This window comes from Rhagoletis pomonella, unplaced genomic scaffold, assembly GCF_013731165.1.
Source record: "Rhagoletis pomonella isolate Grant_MI unplaced genomic scaffold, Rhpom_1.0 Rhpom_scaffold_00001, whole genome shotgun sequence".
NCBI classification, from domain to species: Eukaryota; Metazoa; Arthropoda; class Insecta; order Diptera; family Tephritidae; genus Rhagoletis; species Rhagoletis pomonella.
The window spans coordinates 39,940,009-39,958,682 of NW_023458555.1; the positions used below are offsets into that span (position 1 = coordinate 39,940,009).

Sequence of the window (18,674 nt, forward strand, 5' to 3'; positions counted from 1 at the left end):
ACGTAAATGTATCACTAAGCACCCGAAACAAGGCGAATTCATATAAGGTGGTATCGATTCAACAAATACAACAATTATCTGTATTTTTTTTTTTTTTGTTTTAGCTGGTGATTGTCAAATTTCAGCTATTCTTCTCCGAATGAAAAAGGGCGACAGAAAATGCAAACACTTTCACGTTTTCACTCACTCACTAGCAAAATATAAAATTTTGACAATCAAACGCTACACACAGCTGATTAAACAACACCACCTTATATAAATTCGCCTTGACCCGAAATGTGTAGTTATGCAGTGATTTTTTTTTAATTTCCAATGTTTTTCATATTAAATATTTTTCGTTTAGTTTTTATTTAAGTACTATGTCTCATACTCCATAAACCATTTAAATTCAAATTCCTAACTGTGCTGCAAACTTGATAGAACTATTTCGAGTATTCTGTTTTGTAGCCCATCAAATTTTAGTGTAGTAAAGTATAATCTTGCATCTTAAACAAAAATATTTAAATATGAGAATGCCTTCAAGAGCGTGCGTAAAAAGAGTTATAAAAAATCAGCGCGATTAATTATACTAAAATTTAATGGGCTATAGAACTGCATACTCATAAACTGATTTAAAATATTGAAGTTTTTATAACAGTTTCTAGAATTCTACTAAATTTCCAACACAGTTAGAAACGTGAATTTATTTGTTTATGTTATAATACTTATGAGCCATCCTTAAATAAAAAATTTACGAAAAATATTTAGCATGAAAACTGTAAATATTCAAAATTCTATATTTCTTATGAGATGCCGGAAATTCTATGTATTACATTTCAATAAATTTAATCCAATTTAACGCTGAGTTATCACAAATAATCATTCAATATATCATCGTTTTTCTCATTTTTTGACACGACTTAGTTCAGATTTTTAATTATAGGTATCCCAGAAATACCCATTATACGTAACAAATATAAATTATTTTTAAGAATAACGGTTTTAGAAAATAAAGGAATAATTGACACACAGTTTGCTTTAAAAAGTAAATTAGTTCAAAACAAATAGCTCTTTAAACATAAAATGAAGTATTTTTATTTACAAAATTGTATGCGTGCTTATTTAAAGAAAAGGCTCTATACTATACTTATTAGAACCAGCTCAAAACTAACCACATTTTTTCTAGCCCGCAGGTGACCCTTTTTGAACTATCTAAGAACTGTTGTTATATGAACTGTACCAGAACCATCTAAGCCAGAGTCAGCTCAGAACAAGTTCAAAAGTTCTGCAGAGGGCGACAATTGTCACTTCGTAGGACATCGCCATGTTAAAAAAGACAGTTGCAAGCATTGAGTTGGGATAGATGAAGAACCAGTACCGTCCCTTTTCAGGCTAGCTCATCGTAAGTTCTGAACTAGTTTGATTTGCTGCAGGGTACATACATAGCCAAGCAGACATTTCTCCACACATGCACATCATGCACATATCTTTACACAAACTCGTACATAGTCCATCATAGGATCTAAGAGTATTAACATTCATTTCAAAAGCTATGCTAAGGTATCCCCTTTGATGTGAATGTTAACCAAAGCTTGGCTTTATTGCTTTTCTCGCCTATGCGAAATGTATAAAAAGCTCTGTTCTAGTATGGTAGCAAGTATATTTGAATGAAAGCTTGTATAGCTTTACGCTTTTACTGGAAAAACTATATTAAGCTTAGGTTTATATAGCTTTTGCGGTAAATTTAACGTGCTTTTAAGCTTATTTATCCTACCAAGGATTTTTAGCGAACATGACAACCTAATTTCCGTAATTAGAACAGGCGTCACTGCATCCGTTTTTCATTGCTTTTTAGTGTTGTACTACTTGTATTCGTTTCTATTTCTAAATTTCCGCTTATTCCAGATCTCAGTATTTTCTGGCTTTATTTTATTGCTTTACAGTTTTCTCAATTAAATTAGATTTATTGAAGTTATCTCAATCCAATTCTAGACGCCCTATTCGACTATCTTTTATTTTCTTTCAAGCAATTTGGCATATTTTATCCAATCTAATTTCATCCTAGCCTGTTAATCAAACAATTGGTTAACCAGCCTATTTAAGAACATTTCAAATTCATATTATCTAAAAGAATAGCTCAAGCTTCAGTTGTCATGGCAACAGTAGCTTTTTACGAAAACCACCAATGTATTTGCCAGTTTCGCAGCGATCCAGTTGCGCATCTCAAGGTCATTGAGCACCCTGTATTAGTTACGGTAGAAAACTGAATGTTGACATAGACATTACAAATATCAAAAGGAAAAAACTAAGGGGGTGCCCCATTCTCTAGGATAACATTTTTCCCCCCATACAAAAATTGGACCACTCGAATGTGCATGCATAGAATTTGAAAAGGGTGGTAGCTTCGTTTCGGTCCGCTATTTGGATCTTATTCGATTTTGGTTTAGCGAAATACATGGCCTAGACAAATTTTAGCGCAACTTTTTGCTAAATATTTCCCAGAAATAAAAAGTTCCTTAATAGAACACATTCGTAGTAAATCTGCAATATATATAATTTTAAAAGGACGTTTTTTTTTTAAATCAAAGTTACCTAAAATATGCATCTCATCGTAAATCGATCGGATAGGCCACACATTGCGTAAGGAAGACAGAATTGTGCACGATTTAAAAGAGTGCTCCGGAAAGGAATATTCTAATCGGCATAGGCAGGTTTCCCGACAAACCGCTAAACGTGAAGAAGAACCTCGATCGAGAGGCGAAGCAAGTCGGGTTAATCTAGAAGGAACTCAAAGCGATTGCAAAAAACTGGCTTGGTGGATTCCATATGCCTCGCTTGTGATCAAAGAAATCGAAGAAAAACATCTCGATTTTTATACAAACAAATGTGCCTGAAACACTTTATTGTATATGCCTGTGTGTATACATATATATTTATAAGGACATCATTATATATGTTGTTAGACCTGCATAGCAATTTTGCGCACAGCTGTGTTTCATCATAAGACAAGATAAGTAGTTTGCCTACATATCGCTGCCACCGAGTGTTTACTTGTTTATAATATTTTTCGGGGTTTTTGTGTGCAATTCAAAGCAATATATGAAAACTGCAATTTTATTACGCCCGCCACGGCAAATTAAAAATAAAAATAAATACAAAATGCAGCAGCTGAGCGAATAAAAATGTCATATGAAAGTGTGTATATATGTAGTTGGTTTTACTCTTCCATTCATATGCACAGCTGTGTGTTTTGCTTATTCCAATTGCGACAGTTTAAACCGCTAGCAACAAAAGGAAAATTATTTGTTTGTAAAACTATACGCTGAATTGTTGACATAAAACTAAATGTCAAAATAAGTGCTTAGAAACGTATTAAAATGTGTTAAAATTCGCTATAAGTATATATTAAATTTATTTAAAATTCATTTACCTTTATCATCGCCATTTCTAGCTGACAGCTTATTAAGCTGTTTTAATTCGGTAAGAGAAAGCTCCACAGTGTCAGCGTGCGACTGGAGATTGTTTTTGGACTGTAAATAATATTTTTAAAATAATAGAATATGTAAATATGTATGTAAGTAGATGGAAATTATACATTTTGAAAATAATGAATAGCAAAGAAAAAATTGGCAAAATTGTGTTGGGCAGAAGTGAATGTGATATTTTGTGATATGGTAGGTACATATGAATTGATTTGATGTGATGTGATATCATGTGATGTTGTTTGCGGTGATATGAAATGAAACGTTGTGATGTTGAATGATATCGTACGTATGCATGCAGTGCTGCCAGTTTATCCCTTTTGAGGCTAAATCTAGCTCTTTATTTTATTTCTTGGTCGCTACTTTTTGGGTCTGCTTTTATTCATTTTTTCAGACTTTTTTGATTTTTCAAATCGCTGACAGTATGCACTTTCTGCGTGTTACATCAGAAGTAATTTAATTCAATAAAACCCAAAATATTTAAACTCAGCCAAACACAGAAGAGATCTTCATTAGTTTCTTTTCTTAACCCCCTCAGTAATATTTTTCAAACCGAAACCTTTTTAAAGCTCTTTCCTCGGACACCCATATTCTGACACACATTTCAATTACCTATTTCCCTTAAACCAAGTTGGATTTGATTTTTTAACAGGTGGCAATCTTCTAACGTTTAGCTTAGAATTAAAGACTTCTCAAAAACATTTTGATTGATACCCATACTGTAATAATTAATTTGACTTATTAAATAATTTTAATTCAATTTAATTTTTTAATAGGTGGCAACACTTTCAAACCTTAAAAATTCAAATATTCAAACACAATATTTCAAATTACTTTTTCGTTTGACACCGATAATTTAATACAAATTCCGTTTAGTTTTGGTATAATTCAATTAAATTCGACATTTCAAATAGGTGGCAAGCATCTTCAAAATATTTGCAAATATGCCACATATTTAAATTACCTAATTACCATAATTCAACTTGAATTTGACTTTTTAAAAGGTGGCAACCCTCCTAATTTTAGGTTAAAAATCATACCTTTTTAAAATTTCTTCGATTGATAGCAATAAAATATTAATTAATTTAACTTATTAAATTATTTGAACTTAATTTTTTAAACAGCTGGCAGTCCTTTTCAAAATATTTTCATCTGCAACCTTCTTAAACCTCTTTCGTCTGACACCTATATTGTGAGACATCTGTCAGTTACCTATTACATTAATCAAAGTTGGGTTTAAATTTTTTAGGCAGGTGGCAACGCTCCTCAATGTAGTTTATAAATGAATCCTTTTCCATTGATATCCATATTGTAGAACTTACTTAACTTAATTGAATTCAATTTTTAACAGGTGGTAACCCTTTTCTTGTTCTAACATAGATATGAACCTTTTCCTCGTTGAGACGAACACTCTAAATATATGTGTTTCCACAATCGGACATTGGCAACAAAGAGTCTATCGATGCCAATTTTTAAGCAACAAAGAGGTGGCAACCTTTTTTAATTATTTTTGAAAGCGAGCATTTTTCAAAATTCTCTTGTTTGATACCAATATTTTAATATATTTTTTATATAAACAAGTTAATGAAATTTATTTTTTAAAACGGATGGCAACTATCATCAAAAATTACTTGCTTTAAATTAGCTCTCTTAAGCCCTTTGCCATTTGATAGCCGTATGGCGATCCTACTAATTTAATTTAAATTTCTAAACAGATGGCAACTCTCCTTAAACCTAGCTATGAACCTTCTCCTCGCCGAGCGAACAAGTAGGTGTTCTCAAAAAAAGGAGAAAAGTATACAAAAATTCTTCATATTTATCATGAGAAGAAGAAGAGATACTTTTTTCTGAGTTATAGGATGTAATAAAAAATATGTTCAAAACGCAATGTGTAACAAATACAGTTAAATTGTTAGTAACTTGCTTTTTGCAATGTAAAATATTGCAGAACATTAAAAAAAAATCTCTAAAAAGTTGGCCTTTTTCTAACATTTTTTATTAGGCTATAGCTTTTTCTGACTTTCATTTTAAGCTCTTACTATGCCTTATTATTTACAGCCCCCCGGCAACACTGTATGCATGTTAAGAAATGGTGATATGATATGTTATAGTACGATGTGCTGATATGATATTGCGATGTGATGTGATGTGATTAATCTCAGTGCTAATTTATAAACGATTTCACTTACCTTTTCAATTTCACTCATCATTGTGGCTGTTATCTTGGGTCTCTCCACACTTTTGCCAATTTTATTGACAATAAGTTTCAAATCGTCGCGACGATCCTAAAGAGGATTGAAAATGTATGTATGTGAAAAAGTTTAGTTAGGTGTGTGTACTAAGTACTTATTGGAATGTGTTAACGTTTTATGGAAAAAAAATTAAGTCATAAATTAAACTAAATAAAACTAAAACAAAAAAAGAAAATTAGCTGTTCTTTTCAATGCAAAATGCCTGAAAAACTCTTAAAGTCTTCAAAAATTAAATTTCAAAGAAGCGAAGAAGGAATAATGGATTATTCAGCGGGACTAAAAAAATTTAGCTAGACGAGAGAAAACATAAAGGAGCTTAAAAAATTAAAAAAAAAGAATTGCGTGAAAATTGAAAATGCAGGGCATGTATGTATGTATGTATGGATTTGTTTTCATTTATGCCAGGTGCACTTTCCCATTTTGTGTGTGTGTTTTTTTTTTGTTTGACGATGGCATTTATGATAACGGTCTATGTAAAAAGTGCGTGCGTGCGGCTATAGGGCGTTTTTATTCATTTTTTCTCTTTTCAATTTCCGCAAATGATTTTTTTTTTTGGTGACATGTACGCAAGTATGTGGATGCACTGAAATTTTGAGTGTGCGTGAATTGGTAATTTGTGTCCAAGTCTCAACTGACAATTTGTGCCAGCCAGCAGAATTGCATTTTTTGTTTGTTTGCTTCGATGCAGTTGACAATTTTGTTGTTTGTTGGTATTCTGTCGATTATTGTTTTTTGCTGTCGATTATAGTTTTGCTTTCGATGATTTTGTTGAAGAAATTCACTTCTGAATAGTTGTCAGGAATCAGTATAGCAATGGCCAGCCATGATGCGTTGTGGATCGGATGACTGAATTTCTTTTTACCATTTTGTGAACTTGTTTAATCAAAGTACGTAATTTAATTAAAATGTTTTTCCTTGAAGTATAGACAGTTATTTTCAAACACTAGTATTAAACTCCACTAAACTTTTTTGTCTTTGCATATACTTTTTTAGATTTTTTGTTTTAACACACTTCACACCACTTAGCGAATGAAGATATTTATTTTTGGTTTCCCTATTCTAACTTAAAATTTATTTATAGTCAAATTATAATTTGCATCACTGATATATGTATGTATCTTTTACTGATTCTTTTAAATATTTTAACTTCTTAAAGAACGTTTTTTGTACGAAAGTCGAATTTCCACTACCCGACAGTTATCGGAAGAATAGTAGGGAGAATAAATATCTTTTTTTCAGAGGATGAAAAGATAAGCGGAACGATATGAGCGTGAAGCTTGCAGGCACTAATTCAGGTAGAGAATCTTATCAGAAAACTAAGGAAACAAGAACGTTGTTTTTATAGCAGTGGCCCATTTTGACAATAGGCAGACCAAAGCTTAAGGAAGAAGCTAACGCGACGGTCAAGTATAGTTGAGAAAAGCAATAATGCAGAATTTCACAGTGCGACAAGCCCCTGAAAATGGCACACCAAAAACAAATCTGCACAGCGCTTTATTGTTAATCAGAGAGGATAGAAAAAATATAGAAACCTTTTACCAGATAGCCATCACCCGTCTGCATTGGAATGGTAACACGCCCACGTATAAAAGCAGGTGCCTTCTACTCGACCTGCCAACGTTAGCAATGCGTAGGAAACCCTATTCCATAATGTTGATCAGAGACATAGTCCCACACCATATTAATTGGCATTTTTTACTAGAGTTAATTCTTATTAATTGCCCCAAACAAGATCTAAGATAATATAACGTATTTCGTATTTCGTATTGTAGAACTAACTGCTCACTAAATGAACCACTCAGTCGATGTCTTTGGCACGAAAATGAGATAGGTGGTCAATTGGACCTATTCACGGATAGTAGGGATAATTTTGAGTCTAAATTAATTTCATTGCTGCATTATATATACTGCTCATATTTATTTATTATTATGATTGTACTTACTTAAATTAATTAGTCTAGTAATCTATAAGTGTAAAAACTAATTGATACTATAAAATAAATAAATAAATGACGCAAACGGCCCTAAGTCTGTGTTTCCCAAGCTTTCGCCTAATCTCGGCTTATAACAATACAGGTGATGGCAACGAAGACATCAGTGTTGAGAGGTAGCTGCGAAAACTCCATACATACGTTAGGCAGAAGTGGTGAGATCACCATTCATTGAGGCGTACCTCCCACTGGAGATCTCCTCATTGAAAGTCCACTTAATTCCGTTAACACCACCCCCTGCCTCTGGCAACTTGAACAGTTTGACGATGATTAAACAGCATCTAATATTTTTCGTCTATTTTAAACGAATGTTAAAAGAAGGCAGTATATAAAAGCAAGTTTCAGTTGACGTGAAATTACAAGGGAATGACAACGAAATGTGCGCAAATATTAATTACCTGATTGTAAGGCAAATTGCCGCAATCAAGGTTCTTCTTTGAATATAAATCACTCCGGACTGTTAGTAAATCAGTTGAACCTAAATGCAATTCTGTTAAGAATTTATCCACATACATCTTTCCAAGCGACTTTCAATGATATACTGCTTCATAACACTAATCATATGATGTCACCATTCCGAAAAAGTTTTCCTACATATCCCAGCTTTAAATTACTTCTACCTTGGAGTATCGCCAATGCTGCCATATGCACAGTTTTAACTGAATATCACAGTTTTTTAGACAATCTTAAAGTATTTTAAATTCTATTCCAGTGCAAATTAAAGTTTTGTCTTAATGTCAGATTTAATAGAATAAATTAAAACATCTAATTTGGTTTTTATGGAAGTAAATTTTTAAGTGATAAAGAGGCGATCGAGATGGAGAATTTCTTCTTTTAAGAAAGAGGGACAGCTGCATTTCAATCATACCGTCAGAAAAACCTTAAAATTTCAACAATTCCATCGTTCTTGACGATTACAGTTTTTTTTTGGAAATTCACAGTTTTTTGAAAATAAAATATGGCAATGCTGAGTAAAGCTAACAATGTTATCTCGCAACTGGTATCTTTGAATGAAGAGTAACCACTTTTTCGGCAACATTATGCGAAAATACAAACAAATTGTAAGATTCATGTTACTCGAATAAGCTCGAACTTTTTTTTATAAATTCATATGATTTTCCGCATCACTCAAAAGCGACTAAGCCCATTTGGCACATTCTTTTTATTGCGTTAATTATTAGCAGACGAGTCGAGTATCGTATTTGGTTTGTCTCAATTTCGAAAAATATATATATCCGGCTAAGTGAAAGATCGACCTAGCTCGGCAGCCGATTCGAAAAACCTCTACCTCTAAAAACTTTTCAAGAACGCCCTACTTCAGAATTTGGTTGAATAACGCCCTATTTCAACTGAAAATATATTAAAATACTAGTTGGTACTCACACGCTTCGCAGAGTGTATGCAACTTCTATATGTTATCTTACTTAACTTAACTGTACTTATTTAAACTCAGCAAAACAAAGAAAAGATTTGCACGTTTTCCTTTTCCTTAACCCCTTAAAAATATTTTCAAACTAAAACCTTCTTAAAGGTTTTTCGTTTGGCACCCATATTATGGCATATATTTTAACACATTCTCTTTATCTAAATTGAATTAAATTTGTGTAACCGGTGGCAACCCTCCTCTAGATATAACACCTTTCAGAACTATTCCGAATGATACCATATTTAACTTATTAAATAACTTGGTGGCAATCCTTTTCAAACACCCAAAAAAAAGAATCTCAATGTTTAAACCTAAGGCCTATTTTTAACGGACTTCCAAAAAAGGAGGAGGTTATCAGTTCGTCGGTATATTTTGTTTATTTGTTTTTGATTTTTATGTAAGTTACCGCATAACTTTGGACCACGTGAACCGATTTCGATAATTTTTTGCATCGGAAAGGTAGTGTCTCAGAGGTGGCCCCATACTAATCTGGTTTAGGTCCGATCATTGGATCATGAAATATATATATATATTTTTTTAAGTCTTTTTTTAAATTACTTGTTCTCCTTGAGTATGGGATTGATTTTTTAAATCTCCATACCAACTTTCTGTCCTCTACCATAAATTCTTCCATAGATATGCAGTATGAAAAATTCCGTTTATATGGGAGGTGCCACACCCCTTTGTCTAATCGAGATTAGGGCTACCCTATATTTTAAGTTTTGACACCAGTGTACAAAACTTCATGATGATCGGTTAAGTAGTTAAGGCGTGAAAGCGTAACAAACAAACTCACTTTTGAATTTACATAAAATATTCGTAAGGACGTTGAGATAGATAGAGCATCTTTGGATCGGCAGCTGAGATAGGGCGTTTTTTAACCAATTTCCTAATATGATATATATTATTTATATATTTTAACCCTAATCTACAGCTGCGAAGCGTATACGGAAGCGGGATTTTTTTTAAATTGGACACAAAAATGCTTTTTTGTTTTGTTGTTTTAAATATATACCCGTATAGTTTTTATTAATAAAACTACGTTTTCTTATTATTTTCAAAACTCTTACTTCAAAACTCTTTAAAAAAAATGAATACAACGAAGTATACTATATCTATGCCTCTAAGACGTATGATAAGGCTTTACGTAACTTTCAAATAGATTAGCCTTCTGGGTTTAAGCACGCCGGAGTCTCCCTCAAAGCTCTACAGGATGAAAATAGGTTTTTATTTTATCTGACGGTCAGGCAGCTCTTAAAGTTTCAGATTTACTCATAGAAAATGCAAAGTTCTTTTATTTAGCTAGCATAATAAAATTGAAAAGTGTGCCACCACAGGCATCTTTCCAAGAGAGTACACGGAAGCCACAGAGGTGCCACCTAAAAAGGGTATGTAAGGAATATGATGCAACTAAATTAGCCAACTAATGCTAAAGATCCCTTTGACCCAGTGAAATCGCTAGGCTACAAAGTTCTTGGATAACAGAACAGAACATCTGTGATCTTAACTAAAAAAAGAAAAAGATTTTCATTCCTTATAAGGGCGTTTAAGAGCCACATGGCTTGCATGACATACAATTATGGGTAAACATTCGCGACCATTGTCGAAGTCGGAAAATCATAGAAGAATCAAATAACGTGCAAAGCCTCTTTCCCCACTGTCCGCACTAAGTAGAAGAAGATTACGCGCGATTTGCAAACCATTTTCACATAGCCTTGCAGGGATCACTCGTGGTGATAGCCTAATCTAAATTGACCTATAGATCTGCGGGATGGAAAAGGTAGATACCGCTCTGCAGTCAATTTAACGGAACTAAGACTTTTGAGCTAAGAAATATTTTTTTGCTTTTTATTTTCTTTGCACTGGACAGCGCAAAACTACTTTGAGTCTCGCGAGGCACACCGGTTTATTAATATAAATTTTTTTTTGTCAAAAACACGATCCATATCACAAAACTTGCAGGAAAATAATTGCTTTCTGTATGCATTACACATTTTTTTGCAATAAGCACTTAATATGTTTTTCGAGAAAACAGTTTCAACTTTTCCAAAAATATGTATTTGTTTTTTCTCTTACACTACAATTAATTGTTTTAACAACTTCTTCGAGTAAGTTACTATAATTTTGCACGTGCAAAACCCGTTAGCTTACGCGCGCATACGAGTAACACGATGATGCAACAATTTGTTGCAGCAAAACGTCGCTATGCTTTTCAATATTCAATTTTCAGAGCGAAAACGTTTTCGAAAGAAGAAAAAAATCGATGTTTTCAAGTGGAATAATCGCGCCAGACTGAGTGCAGTTGAAGTGAAAAGCATTCCTCATACCGCTCATCGAGGATCTCCTCCGCGTACCGGCTAGCGCGAACAAAACGCACGCACATTAAGAGGTTTTTGAGCGAAAACATTTCTGCCCACTTTCGATTATAAACATTTTCATTTTGCTGAAAACTAAAAGAAAACCAAAATCAGTATAAGAAGAAAGAATGAAATGAAAATAAAAAAAGTAGCAGCAAAATAAACCAAAAACAAAGATGTCGCGAGTATGTCACCGCACGCTACGCGCCACTTTAAATTTTTTATTTTATTTTTTTTTTTTCAAATGGAATATTATTAGCCATCTTCCTTTTGTCGCCCGCTACTGCCATTGCCTGTTGGCTATTTTTAACACACCCACCTCTGCCACTGATTCGGTTGTCGATGTCAGCCAGCCGCCAGCCGGCCCATTTGCTCACTGTCAACTGGCACACGACCAAATGCTTAAGGCGACTTTGCGATAGAATTTGGCAGAGTGACATTAAAGCAATCTAAAGCCTTCGAGATAAAAATCTCAAATCAGCATAATATTTATTATGTCTTAAAATGTACACAAATTCTCACGCGAATTGCAAAGCAAACATTCTGAAAACTTAAATGAGTATATTAAAACATGGCAGTAAATAAATTTTTTTCATAGACTTAGTACAAGACTAGTTCGTGAATAGTTGACTTTGATACGGAAAGGTATGAGTTTAATCACAAAAGTACTTGCCATTTTTTTTTATTATTTTTGATTATGGCAACTTTTAATAGCTCAAGAATGAATCGAGGCATTCGTTGCGACAAAAGCAGTATGTAGGGTCGCCACCACTTTTAACTCTCGTTGAATACATATATTCGTTTATATAAATTCTGTACCAATATACGGGCGACTATCTACTGGGAGGGAGTTAAAAAAGGAACAGATGGTAACGAGAAGACTAATGCACTAGCCAAAACCGGTGCAAATTCAACACAGGTCAACACAACGTAGATACATCCACGCCTAAACTATTTCAAAATAAGCTGAACACCCAAAACCACACACACACACAGACTGGCATAAATCAAGCCTGCGCAAAGGATTGCGGAACCGCCAAAAGCCTGCTCCATGAGGATAGGATAAAAAATGTTGTATCTACCTCCACATCATTCAAGGGACTTGAAGCGTAGGGCATCTTCACAGCTCATCAAAAAAACGGGATTTTCTATCTATACCGCTATTCATGGTATGATTTCCGTGGGGTTTGCTGGAAATGACGTTCCGGAGGACGGGGAGGATGGGATAGTTGTGAAACCAGTAGACTAACCAAGGCCTTACCGACCCTTCAATCTTACGTCTTTCTACTAAATAAAAACCATGGAAGGAATCATAGACAAGCATATGAGAGATAGTTTCCTTCCAGAAAACTCTTTGCATAGAAACCAATATTCCAGTCTTCGAGGAAGATCTATAATCCATGGTGAGTCTAACAAGAAAATTTGAGTAGTCACAAAGAGGTGGCGGTGGGTTGCTTCCTGGACTGGATATATAGGGTGCTTTCTATAACAGTGAAAACTCTAATAATTGTGTCTGACGCGAAAAGGTTAAAGTAACCATTTGCGCCTGGATAAGCGTCACTAGATCCAGAAATATTACATCTACTATAGGATAAAAAAGAGTCAGATTCATAGGTACGAAATTATGGTAGAATGCCAAAGTGATCTCTTCGCTGATATGGTCCATCGTGTTGGATGAACTAGTCCGCCTTCTTAGTGAACAAAGCTTCGATTCTCAAGTCTACGCATAAGATATTTTCATAACATCAAAGAAAATTGTGAAGGCACTCACCAGGAAATGGGTTAATTCGAAATCACCAGACTAAGATATTAGTTTTCTCCAGGAAAAGTAAAAAGGAGCCATGCCTTCAAGCAGAAATGTAACACTTCTCGAAAGAAATGAAATATGTGGAATTTATCCTTGATGACAAGCGCACATGGAATATCACCTAGATAAAGCCGTTCAAAGGTCAATGCTTCCATCTGTAGCTACCGAAAACTAAAAAGCCAGCCGTGGCATCAGACGTAAACTAGCAATGTAAATGTCAGGTGCTAGCTCCTAACCCGTTTTTGCGTATGCTGAACTCATAAATAATAGAGAAATAAAGTCTACGCAAACCAACGCTAGCCAAGTGCAACCAGTAGCCTGCGTGGGCATCACTGACACGATGACAACAACAGCTACCACATCTCTGAGGGTGCTTCTAGACCTGATTCCTCTTATTTTTAATCAAGGAAGAAGCTTTACTGCTTGCATCGAGGTCCCTCAGGGGGATTCCGCATAGGTAGAATTATGGGCATGACAACCCCGAGGACCGTAGCCAGCGGCCACCAGTCGAGGAGCTGAGTGGAAACTGAACTGGCAGCAGTTTCAGCTTCTAGGTCTGACAATTGACTTAATTTTTGTACCACGAGGAACAGGAGCAACGAGAGTTACTATGTTTACTCTGGCCTGTTCTTGGGTACAGCCCCTCGAGGAGTATTTATGGCGGCTGCAGTTTAACACCCGAACGTGAGTAAAACCGGCCTTGGTTGGTTTGATGTGGAGCTGCATTCCAACTGGTTGCCGGACCCAAAATACGGCAGAGGCTTTAGATAGGCTTCGAGCCTTAACATGGTGGTTACTGTGTCCGCCCTAAACGGCCAATTGGTACCGATAGAATGGTTGCATATCGGGGTGCTGACCCGCGAATTGATCCGCTGTAAAATACCGACAGATGCAACTTGCATCAAAGTTCTTCGCAAAGGAAACGGAACAAGAAAAAAGGGATATGAATAAGTAACTTAAAGATCTCCTTCGCCAATAGAACCAACTAGGAGAAAGAACGACCTATACCCGACAAAAACAATATTCGTTTCTCGGCCGCGGTAGAAAGGTGACCTGCTTCCTCCTAAAAATCTAATCTAATCTAAACGGGACACAGTATTGACACTTAAATGAACAAACTTTATGTGGGATGTAAAACAAACCTTCAGGATTGCTAAGATCACGCTTCAATATAACAACGAAAAAACCTTACATACGGGGTATTGGTTTTTTTTCTAGCTGGAAATTTGATGTTTCGAAAACCAGACATTAAGTCTGGAACCCTCAATTTCGTATTGTTTTTAGAAAAGTTTCAAAGCAGTTAGTACTTCTTTCCCTAGACTACTGAAGTTTTCGCTGTAGGGTTTAAATAAAACTTACGCTTTTGCATATTTGTCATGTTCATATTTATTTCCTTTTACTACATTTTGTTTCACTTTTATCTTCAATTAAACATAAAAATCAGCACATCTCATTTCATGCCTATTTGGATATTTAAATGTTGGCGATTAATCAATGAATATATACGACACACTTTTTTAGTCGCACAACCGCAAGTTCATTCATCCTGAGGTATTTTCTTTATCGCTATAATAATTAGACGAGATTACGCTCAAATAGTTTCGAAAGACACGCATTTTGGCACTAAATCAAAATTCATTCCGCTTGTGTGAAGTGCAAGAGAAATGCATGTACGTAGTAATGTGTCTCTTTCTCTCTAATGAATAGTGAAGTATTTACAGTACCTAGCCATGGAATTAGGGCCGATGACTGGTTTTAATATTTTTTCTATAAAAGCATCGAAAGAGTGGAAGCGAGACGCTGTAAGGAGGGGCAAGGCCATCCATGTACATATGTAGGTACAGTTGGATCAATGCTCGATGGTAGGTTGGCGGTATATACTCCGAACATCGATAAATCTTCCTTAGCTTCCATCTTCCGGTACACTTTAGCGTCTTTTAGGCGGAACCGATGGAAATGGGCAGGACTAAGATAGCCGAAGTTGATATGTGCATCTTGACAACTTCTATGGTAGCCATGAAATGCCAAAAATATCTTAACGATTTGGCTGAGCAATTGCGCCTAAATGTGGTAGGGGACACTGCGACATAGAGCAGATCTCTAAGGCCAATGAACTGGCACTACTTAGCATCAAATTTTCTATTGAGGATATCAATTATGATATATGAATACTCTTACAAACTTGCAAGCTACTTATTTCTGAGAGTCTTGCTAAAGTGGCGAACGGCTGATGGCGTGTCAAGTTCGCTTGCAAACTGGCAGGCAATTCGTTGCGACGCTCAACGTTAAACCCACTGGTTTAGTACTGTTGGTCTCTGTCACAAGAGGACACTGCCTAATAGGTATGCCTATAGACCATGCGTACGATTGCAGGACTTCTGTAGAAGTTGTCTAGATGAAGAAGAGGAGGAAACGATTCTGTAGCAGTTGTGCCAGTTCTCTGATATGTCCAGACGAAGGCTCTACCCTAGATAGCCAATTTTTCGACAGTTTGGAGGACTTTAGATGCGTGGAAATCAGTGATGTTCTAAAGTTTCTTAGAAGCTCAATGGGCCCGGATCCTAAGTATGTCTTAAAGACGACCGCGAAAATCTATAACAGCTACTGCTGGCGTAATACAAATATCTAAGTAAATACATATTTCTTTCCAAGTTACACTTACACTTTTATTAAGTGTTTGGCCTAGCTTCCAAAATCTGTCGAAGGTAGCGGTGATAATCGTCACTTATCTCCTATTAATATGCCCCAGTATTCCAAGCCAAGATACGATTTTAACAATCCTAGTCTTGAATTCTTCTTATTGTTTAACGCTGTAATCGCGATGTGATTTAAGGCTACCAGCAGCGGGAACCGCGTTGACCAAGCCAACGGAGCAACTGTATTTAATCCCCTGTACTTTGTATATGGCGCTGTAAAGCTCTTACATCTCATCACTTCCCATCCTGCCTGAAACTGTGTTTAGCCCTTAGAGATCCTTCCCTACTCAACCGAAGCTGGAGTTATGGGCCAACGACATTTACACAGCCGTATTGGTTTCGCGTGGATTCAAAATCGAAAAATAGATCGCGCACATACGTACGTCCTCTTCTCGCTGGTCTTTTTCAAAATTTGGTGAATGGTGATTTACCAGGCGTTCAACTGACTATATTCTACATGAGAGTAAATGCATGTACCTTAACAACCCCCCGCTGTCATGCATGACTAACTCAGCTGGCAGGGCGTCCACTCCAGTAGCTTTGTTGTACATCATACCTCGTTAAAATCGGGTGACGGAACATCAACTCTTTCGCACGCGGCCGGAGCCTCGGGCTTATCTTCATTTTTGATAATTTTAGCATTCGATGGTTATTGGCCACCAAGTCTGTTGTCTCTTACAAAAATTTGCGACCACATGAAAGTACAGCATCCTTTGTTTTATGCGTTCTAGCTTCTTCCAGCTCTCAATATCGATCTCATCTAGCTCGCGTTGCGCCTGTTAGACAATTGATCCTCTAAGCGGAATTTTTTTTCATTTCTGCAGCGGCGTAAAATTCCTCATCATATGTATTTAAAAGACTCTGTTGCGATTTGTTGTGAAGCTTGAGGCGCATTTTTTGTTGTACACAGGGTTTGTCGTTTCCTGGCAGCAACAAGATATAGTGGTCCGCTTCGATGTTTGGTCCTCGCATCGCACGTACGTCCAAAATACTGGAAATGTGCCTTCCGTCTATTGCAATATCATCGATTTGTTTTCTTGTTCTTCGATCAAGAAACAATCTCAAAGTTTTAAGGATTTTCTTATACAAGAACTAAGTGCTGCAGACCACCATTTTCGGGCCCCGGAGAAGCCAACCAGTCCTCAGTCCGTAACCAGATTTCTTGTGGTGGAGGTTAAGTTTTCTGAAATAAGGACCGAAGATTCCTTCCATGCTGCGCTCGTAGGCGCACTCCAAGTGCTCTTCGAAGAGGTCTTTCAAGGTATATTTTTTCTCTTCCGTTGGAGGAGGGTGCAAATTAGCGAGAAGGTGAAGAACTTTGCAGCAGACTGTGGCGAGATGCTCATCCACTATAGTGGACGACCACAAATTCAACACCGAATTCGCGCTCGCTCGCATAGCATCTGTATTAGATGTCAAAGGCATATCAACCATCCTGCTCCTTTCCCATTAAACGTATTGACTTTCCAAATTCAAATCCTCAAATAAAAGTCATATAAAACTTCGCCGCGGTCGTGATCAGAATAAAGGGATATCGTTCGAAGCTTTGTTAAAATTAATTTTTACTTGATTGGTGCCAAACCCAGTGAGCAATCGGGGCCTAGGCCAATTTTGTTAAATAATGTATATAAGTACAAATACGTAGTATACATATATGAGGCCATGAGAGCAGAGGTGGAGTAAACCATTTTTATACCCGAGCGCACTTGTGCACAAGGGTATTATAACTTTGTTCACATAACGGTTGTTTGTAACAGGCAAAACGAATCGAGATAGATATAGACAAATGTATACATAAATGATCAGAATGAAAAGAGAAATCGATTAAGCGGTGACTGTCTGTCCGTCCGTCCGTCCGTCCGTCTGTCCGTCTGTGCACACGATAACTCGAGTAAAAATTGAGATATCTTAACGAAACTTCGTACGAGGACTTCTTTTGTGCATAGGACGGATGGTATTGAAAATGGGCGAAATCGGACAATAACCACGCCTACCTCCCATATAACGGTAATTTTCAGAAATACGAAAAGTGCGATATTTTAGTAACTACTGAAGATAATTCACTCTAAATTGATATTTCCAATGAGTTTTAGACGAAAAATAAGAATATTGTAAATTTTTGGAAAATGGGCGTAGCCACGCCCACTTATGGTTACATGTGTATATCTTGGTAACCGCTGCACCAATTTCTTCCAAACTTGGCACAGTTGTTGGTCCTACTACAACATACCAAATGGCTGAAAATTTTTAAAATCGGACAATAACCATGCCCACATCCCATATAACGGTAATTTAGAAAAATACGAAATCCTCGATAAATCAGTAAATATTAAAGCTAATTTATTAAAAATTGATGGTTGCAACAATTTTTTACCAAGAAATACGCTTATGATACAATTTTGGAAAATGGGCGTGGCACCGCCCACTTATGATCACATATATGTATCTCGCTAACCGTTCTAGCAATTTGAACCAAACTCGGTATGGTTATTGTGCTTGCGACATAAAAGCAAAGCGTTGAAAATTATTCAAATCGGCTTAAAATTACGGCCGCTTTTCATATAACAATAAATTTCAGAAATGCTTGAAATTTCAATATTTCGAAATTCAAGGACGCTAACTTACTCAAAATTGATACACCCCGGCTTACCATGTAGCGGTAGCTTTCGGAAAGGTGAAAAACA

At 35.9% G+C, this 18,674-nt stretch overlaps 1 protein-coding gene across 1 annotated transcript in view; it reads right to left on the reverse strand.

Annotated features, from left to right (window-relative positions):
- Positions 1-18,674, reverse strand: part of LOC118745587 (dystrophin, isoforms A/C/F/G/H) — a gene marked incomplete at its 5' end in the record, with an annotated part of 547,153 nt that overhangs the window by 503,004 nt on the left and 25,475 nt on the right. Inside the window, 2 exon segments of the mRNA XM_036479124.1 lie at positions 3,410-3,509; positions 5,651-5,746. Of these exon segments, the coding sequence (XP_036335017.1) occupies positions 3,410-3,509; positions 5,651-5,746 (196 nt within the window).